Genomic DNA, 13,113 nt, shown 5'->3' on the forward strand with positions numbered 1-13,113 from the left:
AGCAATGCTACTGGGGTCTTACCTTTAAACCCACTGTCAGTATTATGTTTCAGGTGGTGAATTGTGATACTCGGGTTTTTTACGCTTTGGAAGTATTTTCCCCCACAAGGCAGAGTGTGGAACTGTGGTCTGGAAGAAGGATTGAACCATATTCCATTAGTTTCTGACTTCTGTCCCCAGTGCTGCCCTGGGCTCCCCCACTATTTGCAGACATCACTGCTTTGCCTCTATTGCACCCATAGAGAAAGATCCTTCTTCTGAAGTTGATAAATTGGGGTCAGAGGAGCTTTGTGTCTTCAGTGTGACATCAGCAGAATAGAAGAACGTTCATCCATTTGCACGTGTATTTATCAACTTCACCGAGCTCCTACTATGTATCACACACTTGGTACACTGCAAATCCATTTCTTTTAGACCTTGATCATTGCTTCATATTTACTTAACAAACTTTCTATGTATTCTTTCCATCTTCCAGAGCAATATGGGATGTTTCTTAATTAAACTTGGCAGTTCCCAGTATCTGAAACTAGCAGCTAAATAGATTTAATGTCCTTGGTGCCTCCACATTCCTGGATTGTTCTTTTAGGATTTGAGAGGCAGGCTAGATTTGTGTACTGTCCCATTCTTATCAAAGAGGGAATCTGTTCTGTCAGGCTCTGGCATATTTTGTATTAACACTTCCATTGAAATGATACTTTCTATTACTTTTGCAATGTAAATGCCAAAATGCAAAGACAAGGCACAGAAAGCAGAAAAAAACTTAAGAATCATTAAGTTGTATTCGGAAATTTAGCTCTTTCTTCTGGAAATTACCTATAACAGAAACAAATGCACCTATAATTTTACCTTTTAAATTTGTTTAGAAAGCTCAAATCTGAAAAGGCCAAGAAGCTGGCTGATTCTTAGCTCACTGCCAATATTCTCACATTGCAGTACTTTTCTAGTTTTTTTTCTTCATCAAGTTTACATTATTAGCTAAAAATGTAATTTATACAGCAAAAACATCTTTTTGGATATAGAGGGCATCAGAACAATCTACGATTTTCTTATTGTTCTTTGTTAATTACTGCTTTTTTTTGGAAAACAAAAATTCCCTACCAGCCAAATATAGTGATAACCAGGATTGTTAAAAATTGGCTCCAACTGCAGATTATCTCAAAAAATATTAATGATTTGCCCCCAAAAGTTGTTAGTCTGTCTAGGCTCAACTCAACCTTCATTTGGAATAAAGTTTGAAAGGAATTGCTTTGATACTAGTATCCAAGTCAGAACCGCTTCAGCAATTTTTCATTAACTTACTATCTATCTGTATTAGTCCGTTTTCACATTGCTGATAAAGACATACCCAAGACTGGGTAATTTATAAAGAAAAAGAGGTTTAATTGACTCACAGTTCCATGTGGCTGGGCAGGCCTCACAATCATGGCAGAAGGCAAAAGTCACGTCTTACATGGCAACAGGCAAGAGAGGAAATGAGAGCCAAGTGAAAAAGGAAATCCCTTCTAAAACCAACAGATATCATAAGACTTATTCACTACCACAAGAACAGTGGGGGAAACCGCCCCTGTGATTTCAGTTATCTCCCACCAGGTCCCTCCTACAACACGTGGGAATTTTGGGAGCTACGATTCAAGATGAGATTTGGGTGGGGACACATAGCCAAACTGTATCACTATCCCCTAAGGTTATTACTATCACATTAGGGAAGTGTAAGACTCATTACACTAAGCACTCGTTAAAAACTATGCTCTGCTGGGGTGTGTATGTGGATCTCTGTGCACAGTGGGGGCATTGGGTTGCATGTGGTGTCGTAGAAAGGGGCAGGCCCAGCAGTCGGTAGAATGAGCGCCTAAGCTCCATCATTATTGCATCTTCTCTGGGTAAGTCACTCCAGCCACTTCCTACACTTGAATTTCTGCAGCTAAGGGGGTTAAGGAACCAGCGCTGCCTGCCCACTATGTTGTCGTGTGGATTAAATGAATTGCTAAATGTGAAAACGTCTTGAAATGTAAAACACAATAGCATGAAAGGAATATCTCAGTGTAGTCATCTATGCTGACCAGTGCCTGAATTAGAATAAGAAACGTCGAGGTTATTTTTTTTTTCACATATTTGTTAAAGAAATGGCATTTAAAATTTTTTTGAAAATAAAATAGTCCTCTCCTCACATTTCCAGTGGTTAAACATAAATTCATTCCTTTATTTAACAAATATGTATTAATTACCAGATAAGGGAAAAATATTCTAGTGGGTGCGTTAAGAAGTGCAAAGATTAATTCAATGTGGAGTTGGGGAGGTCAAAGACTTACTATACACTATGTACATGTTATAAACCACATCCTTTCTTCCTATTTACTCATCTTTATAACCCAGATTTAGCACATGGTGGATGTAAAGCCCTCAATCTGTCATCTTAGTGGCGTTTAGACAGGTACTAAACTCTACCTCAATAGCGTTCTCATTATTTACATCCGTAGACTAAAAAGGAAGTGGAGAGAGTATAAAATATTTAATGGTTTGGTTCAGTTCCAGTCCTTACTACCACGGATCCACAATTTATTTCACTGTAGGAACAGCCCCGTATACTACAACATGGGCTTCCAACGTTAAGAATTTACCTTTGGATAAGCAACTGCATTATTGTTGTATGTTAGTGCTTGCCTCATAGTTTCGCCCCCATTAGAAACCGTATGGAAATATGCAAAAAGGGCTTTGTGTCCGAGCAGCGTATTTTTACTTTTCTCTAATGGACAAAACCGGTGGCTGGTATCAGTCCAGTTATCCCACTTTTAATAATATTTGCACTGACTGAACACACCCAGTTTCATTACAAGCTCTTCACGTGCTTTAAAATAAATTAGCATTTGTTGCCCCCATTTAACCGCTGGAGTAAAGAGAGCCACAGAGAGGTTAAGAGACTTCTGCCCCAGCACCGAGCACAAGTCAAAAGGCGAATGGGCTCAAACTCTTTCTCCCTAAGATCTCTCTGGTTCCAAGCTCATTACATGATGCTTTTCTTACTTCAAAAGAACATCTTAGATTTTATATGATATCATTCGCTGGCAAGGTTTTTCATTTTTATATATTCACTGTAACTTTCATATGTTAGAATGAAGCAAGAATATGTAAAAAAAAAAAAAAATGGGGTTGTTTTAGGGACAAAGCTCTCATTTCATGATCTGATTTTTGTCAAGTGACTCATCACGCCTTCTTGTTGCCCTCTAGAAATAGGGATGGTGAGTGCTATCCTTCGCTTATTTGCCATAGTCCAGCCGATACATCATGCAAGATTTCTGTGCAGTGGAGATTTAAAAACCTTCATCTCCCCCTGCCCAGAGAACATGTTCATTTTCCTAGCTGTGGATCAAGACCAAGTTCAGAGGTCAGAGACCTAGCAAGAAATTGGAGTGTGTTCCAGATCTTCAAATAGGTGGGGAACAGAGTCCACCATTACTTTCCTCCTTTATTATTATCCCCAGTAATGCTTTGAGTCCAGGTTATACTGAGGTGCATGTTGGTACTGATGGAGAATGGGAGCGGGACCAGGATTCAGTGACCCACGTCTGTTTGAGGCTGTTCTATGTTGTTCCATCCAAGCTGAGCGCATTCTTGGCTTCAGGTCAGCACACACCTCCTGGAATAGTGCCTTAGCTTGCACTTTTGATGATGGATTGTTCAGTCCTTAGCATCTCTTCTTTCCTGTATGTGTGTGTGTGTGTGTGTGAATGTGAGTGTGTGTGTGTGTGTGTGTTTAACTTGTTATTTTACTTGGCTAATCTGCATAGAATTTTTCTAATTCCAATAAACAGAAGTACAATGTATATTTCCCTGGTTAACTGTACATGCGAAGCCTGGTAGGAAAGCAGATTTTTCTTATTTTAGAAAAGAGCAACTCATTGGTCTTTTGCAGATGATGCTCCTGTGTTGATAAGGACTCCAGTGCCACCAAACAATCTTTGCATTGCCTGCCTCCTTTAGATACCCTCCTCCAGGTGAATGAGGTGAATGACGCTCTGATTTATGAGAACTCTGGTGCGCACAGAGTTAAAATATTTCCAAATCCTTGATCTCTATCCTATGCATCTATGACTCAGGGTGGGGCTAAGGGTCTTGACCTTGTCACTCTTCCTGAGGACAAGACAAGAGGAGCAGATGAATCCAGCTGTGAATGCAGTGTCCCAGAAAAGAGAGGCAAAAGTCCTTTTTAGCACACTGACCCATCCCAATCTGTGGTTACTCATCTGCAGTGCTTGCTTGTAGTTTTGATAGCAAAAGGCAACTGGGAAATTGGTTTTGCTATTAAGCGTATAAGAAAAAGGTAAATGAGTTCCTTGGTTGTTGGGTTTGTTTTGTCCCCCAATTTTTAAAGATGGTAATTAGGAGAACTAACACCAGCCAGGCTTGAGTGAATGCAGACAAGACCCCTATAGGCAGCACAGTGTATTAGTGTAATAATATGCATAGACAACATAACTTGTCAGAGAGGATTATTTCTACTTAGTGAATCTGCAGGAGCCCCCTTGCTCTACTATTCAGCATTTGACTAGGAAAGAGAGTGGGAAGAGAGAGAGAGAGAGAGGGAGAGAGAGAGAGAGAGAGAGAGAGAGGGAGGAGAGGGCGCGTTAGTGAGCAGCGACTGTGGCATTGATGTTTGAGCATACTTCTGAACTGGCTTTTGTTGAGACTATCAGTATAGAAGCATGCGCTGTCCCAAATCCGCTGTTACTATGAGAAATGAAGAGCTGCTTTTAAGGTATGTTGTTGTGTCCTTTGTTTTTAATGCACGCTTTTCTAGTTTCTAGAGCTGGCTGAGACAATAATTATGCTCTGAATTAAGTAGCTTCCTTACCTTAGAAGAGAAGGGGGGAAAAAGAATCTAAAGAGAGAGAGGGAGATGAAATCGAGACCCAGAGATTGGGAGAAAGAGAGAGCCAGCGAGAGAAAGGCGGAGGACTGCCGTGAGTTCTATTTGTACTAGTTGCCTTTTGAAAGCATATCATGTATTTGCTCACTGCTATTTGTGAGTGGCCAGTGGATAATTTTAAGGGCTCTGAATCTGGCTCTTGGTTCGTCTTTTCCTTTGCAATGTCTAAGCCTCTTTCATTTTTATGCACTCTGCATGGAATAATCACCGAAAAAGGAGCTGAGGAGACTCCATATTAGACTTGCGTTCCAAATACCGCTCTAATCTGGACTTAGCCTACCTAAATAGTCCTCCTGTGTTACCAGGTTTGGATCACTTTATCCTGTTTGCCAAAATGTGTACCCGTTTGGAGACCTCTTTCATGCATGGCGTCCTGGGTCCCCATGTATTGAAAGCAAATATTTGTTTCCTGCCTCTGTGTTGGGGGTTCTCTCACATACCAGGAAGGAGGCACCACTGACCTTTTGGGAAGCAGAGGGAGAATTATGATAGAATTGGCATCCTGCTTTGAAAAATGTAGTCTTTTGTTTATTTGCTAGCAGACATTGTAGCACTGAATACATCTTTGGGTCTGACAATGGGACCGGTTGAACAATGGAGCTGTCAAACTAGCTTAATGCATGTCTGGGGCTTTATTTTTTTTCTTTTTCAACACCCTTTTTATCTCCTATAATCTTGTTTGTATAGACTATCAGAATGAAGAGCTTTTGCAACTGCTTGTTTGTGGTTTAGTGCTTTTAAAAAATTTAGTATCTACCGTTCATAGAGCTTTTTGCATTCTGCCGCTATGTTGGTTGGATTAAGTTAGAGATTTATTGCTTACCTCTCTGTTAACTACTGAAAGAAAACTTATTGATTGAGAATGCTTGTAATACCATTATCATTCTGGCAAATGCCTTGTGATCAGACCTGCCTCTATGGTATTTAAAGCTTGGGGATTTTTAATTTGCTCATTTGGTGAACTTGTGAAACATAGCATGAAAAAGAGTTAAGAGGAATATTTTTGATGTTTACATAAATTACAGTTTTTAGTCTCTGCTTCTCCCTTTGGCATCCATGTAGATAAACAGTTTAGAAATTCAAGGACAAGTGAGAACTTCGCCCTCACAATTTTGGTCACAAACTATTATTATATAGCCTATTAAGTTGTGAAGTTCAAGGTCTCTGTGGAATATATTGATTTTTGATTTATGCTTATGTCCTCATAAAATGCCTTTCTATGCAGGGCAATCATTTCTCACATCTTCAAATATCTCTCATTTTACAAGATAAGCATTGGTTTCTAAGGTGAGAACAGTGAAGCTTTCGACAGAGAAAATGGAAAAATCTGTTTCAAACTTCTCAAATAATGAAACCACTTATATTGCCACATAAGAAATAAAATAATTGGCCCTAGAGTAGTGAATTATAATTGATTTACATGAAAATCATTTTACTAAGGTTGACTTCTGTGAAGAATATATCTTATCTAACATTCTAATGTATTGTTAATCAGCTGTTTGTGCCACAGCAATATATCAGAATATATTAGTACATTTATAGAGAGAGCTTAAGTACCTCATTTTAAAAAACAGAGGGGAAATCATTTTAAAGGGTAATTTTTAAAACTTTAGTTGTAAATATTCCCTATTGGATTATATTTTGGTTTAAATTAGTGATGTTCTCAGTAAGTAGGAAACAAGATGTATTACTTAGGAAAACAGTCATGAAACATGAGCTATTTTTTTAGAATTTGGATGTGAATTTCAATTTTTTTCAATTTAAGTTGAAATGTTATAAAACATTTTAATACAGAATTATTAAAATAAATGTTACTGGATTAATAGAATTGCCTTCTGAAGTAGAGATTTTTCTATGGATAGTATTTTCAGAGTAGGTACACTCAAAACATATGTGCAGCATAATAATATGTTTTAAGTTATCGGTTGTGAATAGAGTAGATTTTAAATGCATGCTTGTGATATTGTCTTACTTGCAATGGGGTCGGAACTGCTCATTCCTTCAGGTATACCAACAACTGCTTTAAAGATGAGCTCATAAAAGGTAATTGGTGAAGCTTTATATCTGAGGCTGGCACACTGTTTCCGGCACACTCAGATTCTGCTTCCATGGGAAATGTTTAATCTGAAACAAAGGTTGCAAGTCAATTTTGTGTGGGTTGGGAGGAAAGTAGCCTTCTGTGCTCCCTAGCTGCTTGTCCGTGGCCCGCTTAAAGAAACGACTTGGAAACCCCCACGTTGAATTTTTGACTAAATTACCAATTATTTATCTGTGGTCTATTCACTCTAATTCCTGGGTAGTCACAGTTAGGGACAGAAATGAGGGAACTCGCTTTTCACTTTGTTTGTTTTTCCAGTGGTTGGATTATTACCAGCTCCCGGAATTTGGAGGCTGCCCCATTCCAGCATCCGACATACATATGTCTTTTCCTTTCATCCGATAGGGATGGTGTGAGGTTGCTCAAAGTTGGCAAACTTGTCTACATCTATTTCCACAACAGGAACGGGATATGTAATCTGTATCCTTCCATAAGCATCTACATGTAATGATTCCTCAAGGTAGTGACTTTAACAAATGTCGGAGGAAAATTTAATTCTAAGCCCAGACATGCAGAAAAATGAATAGCAAAAGATTCGAACTGGGAAAATGACTTCTTTCCATAGAAAGTAAATATTACACCCTAAGCCCCTCTGCCATGAGCTTTGGGAATATTCACATAGATGTGTTGAGCAGACCACAGACTGAGATCTCTAACCCCTGTGTATGAATATTCCTTGATTTGTTAAAACGAAACCAGACAGTTTTGCTTTTTTTAAAATAGGAGGGTATACAGGTGCAAAAATCTCCTTTTGGGGCTGAAAAACAAAAGCGAGCATTTGATTAGTATTCATATCTAGAACTTTGTAGCAAGTGCAGATTGTGCTAGAAGACCGAGGAAGTCATTCAAAGTGTGAATCAATACTAATTATTGTAATCAGAGGGGTTAATTAGGTGAAAATGTGGCTGATAAAAAGTTCATTGAGCACAGCCATGGAAACACGCAGGTTGATGGAAAGAAAGTAAAATGCACAAGGAAGAGTGTTACGTAGGGATGATCATTCTGTATTTAAGGTGTCAGAATTCAAAGCATATCTTGGTTTTGTCATCATGGTAGTGAGGATATTAGAAATAGCCCACTTAGATTTCTTTGTATGGAGATTTCTGTAACAGTCGTTAACAGAATGCAGTTTATTTTGTGGCATCATCTTCGTGGCACTGATCTGTACTTTCTGGAATAGTAATGAGCACAAGTCCATTCAGTGGCAATAATGCCTTCTTGGGTCACCTTTATTAGCCTTCACTGAATTTCTTTGCATATTTTGATAATTCCTGGGGAATTTGGGGTGGGGAGCATTCCTGATTCATAAAACTATTGATTGCTTCTCTAATTGTTCCTGGATATGGGAGTCTTTTTCTGAACTGTGACTTTTGTTGGGTAGGAAAGACAAGGCAGTGGTGGGGAGAGGATTAATCATGGCAATTGACTTGGCTGACATTGGAAAGAGAGTGTCCAAGGAGGGACAGGATGTGTGAGGTTTTAATGTTGTAGCCCATTCAGAATTGAAGTGTCCTAGAGCTGAAGCACCTTTCTGATTAAATGGCACCAATTCATAGAGATCAGACTAAGATGGAAGTTGTGTGTGTGTGTGTGTGTGTGTATGTGTGTGTGTCGGAACCTCCGTTCAACTCAGAGATGTTGCTGGTTAACCCTGATTTTCGATGAGGTACACTTTGTTCCCAAACGCACCATTCTGCTTCATGGAATGTCGTCAGCAATTATCATGTACAGGTGTGTTTATCTCCCCGCCCCACAGCTTTCTTCTAGTGTGTGACTGATCCGGCACATTTTCTTGTATGTCAAGACCATCAAAGTTAACAGGAAATGGCAGCTGTGGAGAGAGGGTGACACCAGCCCTGAGTGACATGTATTACGAGGGCAGATTGAACTCCTGCTACTTCAGCCCATTCCAGGTTGACCCGCCCATGATTGGCTGTTTAGGATCGTGATGAATCACTTGAGTTTAGGGAGCAGGATTGGCAGCATGCCCTCAGAGAAAAATAAAAACTAGAATTTCCCTGCAAGACTATTTAGTTCCACAAACTTTGTTGTCATGGAAAGGAAGAGCTTGAGGTTTCAAGTTATGATGCTGATAAACCTCCGATATGCATGGCTGTTTTCATCCCCTTCTTCAGAAGGCCTGCACTGCAATCAGTAGAAAACTCTGTGTTAAAGCTTACAGGCAGCATCACGGGCTTCTAGCAGGTCTGTGAACTGACTAGCCTGGGCACAGTTGTGCCTTTATGTGGAAATTGATGAGTTGCTTTTCATCCTTCCTGTAAGGCTCTCCATCTCAGTCCCACCAGGGCAACAGGCCCTGCGATGTTGCTCATGCCTTGCTTTGTGAACATCCTGGGCTGAGAGTCCAGCTCTCCTCTGGGCTCAATGAGAAGGCTGACCTGTTCATTCAGAGATGCCTTTAAGGTATCATGTCTGTAAATGAAAACTCATGTTGACCTTGTTTTTGAAAAACGATTTGATAAAAAGGAGTGGAGACCTCATTCCAAGCCTCAGGATGTTCGGTGCCTGCTCTCCAGAAACGATAACCTCCCTCTTCCCTCTGGGTCTGGCTACAGGCCTTAGAAGTATCAGTGAAAACCTCAGTGCTAAAAGAACATTTGAATCAGGATTGGCCTTCTCTTCCTTTCCAACTGCCCGTTGTAGGTTTTAACAAAGACAGGGGTGGGGGTGTTATAATAGAAATAAGGAATAAAAAGGAAATGTATTAACAATCTACTGTATACCTGGCACTACACTAACTGGTTACTTTTATCTTGTATAATTTAATCCTCAGATATCCAAGAGTTAATGGTAGTTGTTATTCCCATTTTAAAGATGGAAAACTGAGCCCAAGAGAGGTAAAGTCACAGACCCATAGACACAGTGGGAGGAACTATGACCCTGTATTCAGCCAAACACCTCCCATGAGCCACCTTGACAGTACAACTATTTAATAGTTGACATTTTAAAGACATTTCTTTCTCTGGTGCTGTGGTTCCACTGTAGGCGTTGATTTGTGTCTCCTGGCTTTAACTAGCGAGGAAGTTGTACAATTCAGCGAGGAACCATCACATAGGATCTGAGGTCAAATCCCTGGTCACTGTTTATAGTTTCAGCTGCTCAGCCCTTCCTAAATTACAGCTCTTTTAAACTTACCTTGCAGTACCAATTTTGAGAAGGGCATAGGACTGAAGAAATGGAGCACAGTGCTAACGCAGAAAGCATCTAGGAAGGAAGGAAGGAAGGAAACATTTTTGAAAGTAGCAATGTAGATTCTAACAACTCTCTCTTCTGTACCCTCATTTGTTCACCTTACAGTTGAGGAGGTCTTTGAATTAAAGCATCCCATGCCTCACTTCTCTTGGGCTTGAATCTGTATAATGGGAACAGATGTTGGAAGGAACAATAGACAATTTTAAAGCATTATGAAATTAAAATGTGAATTTTTATGCATCTAGGGGGCCAAAATAAGTCATACGGCAATGAAAACCAAGCAATTAACAAACATACATGCAGTGCTCAGTGAAAGACATAGTCTGGGGCCTCAGGCAACTCACAACACTCATGGAACAAAGAGTAGACAGTGGATGAGGAGGGGTCAAGTGGCGCAATGCAGAGACAGGGGAGTTGAGCTGGGCCCTGAAGGATGGGCAGATGGAGGTGGGTGAGGGGGAGAGGGAACGTGTCATTAGACACCCTGAATTCATCTTTATTATTTAAAAAAAAACAACCACAAAATACAATCCTTAGCTTCATCCCCTTTCTTCCTCAGACCCTAATGTCATTTACATCTCTCCTCTTCTCTTACCTGCCCTATTCCTATGAAACAGGGCAAATATGTAGCTATTCATATAAAGAGGAATTTGAGAAGTGAAGTGATTAGGTCACATGACACTTCATACTCAGCAATAGTGGTAGGACAAGCTACTCCACTCAGCTTGACTAGATAGCTATACCACTTTTTCCTGAAGGTTTTGGGTAGTTCTTTCAAGAGAAAGAAAAAAAAATTTCCCCTAATGGACTTCATGGGAATTAGCATCAAAAGCAAAGTTAAATAAAAAGTCACTTGGGATTTTCAAAAGCCTCTATCCTTGGCTAAAAATGGCTGGAGATTTGAACCATATTATAGGGAAAAAATAAATTTCCTGTGCTCAAAACCTTAATGTATTTTCAACCTACATGTCACTTTAATAGCTTGGTTATATAATTGCTGTAGTGATAATTAGGTTAACACATTGTACTTCTTATCTGAGGATCATGGTAGGCTTTGATTTTTCAGCCATTCATCTCTATTAGGAAGTACGGAATGGCCACACTTAAGAAGAAAGGTCTAGCTGATGAATCAGAAAATTAAATGACTCATTCCCGGTGTCAGTCAACTCTTTGACAGAATGAAATGCTGAATCCAACAGGTCTGGTTTTTAAGCCTCAAAATGTCTTCACTCAGTCTGAAAGTAGTGCTTGCTCTAAGGGTTCTGATCTGCATGTACTGGATCAGATATCTTCTGATCCTAGTGACCGTGAGCTCTTTGGGAGAGATCAGTTACCGTAGTGAGTCAACTAGATTCATGTGCTTTATTTTAACAGAAACCAAAGCTTTGGCTCTCTTAATCCTCACTCTTTTTTCAAGATGTATTTGTTCAGAAAAAGGACAGACATTCAGGCACATGGGGCTGTCATGCCCAGGGAGATTCCCTCTGAAGTAGAGAATTTGATTCCTGCCAAGTTCCGTCTCAGACAACCCCACCCTCAAGCTTACCACGTCCATTTCTCTTCCTTTCACCCCACCTGTTGCTGCCTTCTCTGGGACTGAATGTTTCGCCCGCAACTGTGTCCTCCCAGCTGTTGCTGTTCAGCTGTTGTAGTTTGTCAAGCAGTAATTTCTCCTTTTTCTAAAATTTAACACCATGTGACAGTAAGATAAGAACTTCTGACCAACTGGGGAAAGCATGTCGTCGGGGTGGGGGCAGTGAGGTGCGGACTGGGAAGGAATGAAAACCTCATTCTGATAAGTGTAAATTTTGTTCCTGCCGCCAGGCTGGCACCAGATAAGGGCACTTGGTATAGTTTGACAAATCTCAGCATCTTCAAGAGGGCACTAGGACATTTCTTCAAAGGATTTTTTTTTTTTTTTCTGAGTGCCTGCCATGTGCAAATCACAGTGCTAAACAAGGAAGCCTTTTTCTTCTCCCCACCCCTTCCCCAGACGTCTCCTTCCCAATTTGCACATCCTGTTGACTCCCTTCGTAGTGGACAGTCTTCCATCCTCACCCTCCTCTTCCTGGTAATGTCTGGAAAGGAATCCCGGGGCTCACTGCGAAGACAGCTGTTGCTAGTTCAGAAATCGGCCTTGGTCAAGGCAAGTCAAACGTGATTTCTCTGGCAGATGAGCAACCCACGGCTCCTCTCTTCACTTTGGTAGCCACCTATCTCCTCAGACACGCAGCTGGACAGGAAGTTTCTGCTATTGTCTGGCTCCCATTTGAGAGAGAGGAGGAGAAAAGAGAGAAAGAGAAAGCTGAGAAAGAAAGAAAGAAAAAGGCCTGCAATCTTGGTACAATGGAGAAAGGAGAAAAAGGGAAGGGCGAGTTAGAGAGGGAAGTGATGAGATGGTTGGGCTCTGGGTGTGAGAGATCCACAGTGCTAACATTTCATTCCCTTGGATTGGAAGCTGCAGACCAAGCTGGTGCGGTCACTCCTTTGCGAGTGAGAAGGTATGTATCCAAGGAACTGTCTTCAGCTTGAAGGCCTCTTCACAAGGGAGATAAATTCACCATGATGTATTTTGGCTCTATGAAAAACAGCTTCAGAAAAACACAAGATTGCAAAAAATAAAAATAAATAGAAACCAGTAGAAGCTATTCTCAAGCAACGGTGACTACTTACTATTCCCTGAAAAAATGTAAAATGAGCTTAATAACGATTTCGTCTTTATTGGCATTTACTTTTACTTAAATCGCCTTAGAAATGTGATAATGTCACCGTTCCAGAAGTTATCAAGATGGAGGGAAAATAAGTGATCATTTTAAACTTATAATTGGCGATATAAATATTTATTGTTTAAGTGATGTCATTACGGAACCAAGAAGAG

At 40.2% G+C, this 13,113-nt stretch overlaps 1 protein-coding gene across 12 annotated transcripts in view; it reads left to right on the plus strand.

Annotated features, from left to right (window-relative positions):
* The window catches only part of CELF2 (CUGBP Elav-like family member 2), an 872,815-nt gene that overhangs the window by 528,926 nt on the left and 330,776 nt on the right, over positions 1 to 13,113 (plus strand). For 5 of the 12 annotated variants that reach the window (XM_032153738.2, XM_032153467.2, XM_032153558.2 and 2 more), the window contains exon 1: positions 4,624 to 4,753. The exons of 3 other annotated variants lie outside the window; for them this stretch is intronic. In XM_032153738.2, coding sequence (XP_032009629.1) covers positions 4,701 to 4,753 — 53 coding nt within the window. In that variant the 5' untranslated portion in view covers positions 4,624 to 4,700. Of the gene's footprint in view, positions 1 to 3,981; positions 4,002 to 4,623; positions 4,754 to 4,804; positions 4,959 to 5,024; positions 5,230 to 13,113 lie in introns of those variants that run through there. 4 more of the 12 variants (XM_058431478.1, XM_058431506.1, XM_032154457.2 and 1 more) reach the window with 4 other exon arrangements.

This window comes from Hylobates moloch, unplaced genomic scaffold, assembly GCF_009828535.3.
Source record: "Hylobates moloch isolate HMO894 unplaced genomic scaffold, HMol_V3 SCAFFOLD_2, whole genome shotgun sequence".
Lineage (NCBI taxonomy): Eukaryota > Metazoa > Chordata > Mammalia > Primates > Hylobatidae > Hylobates > Hylobates moloch.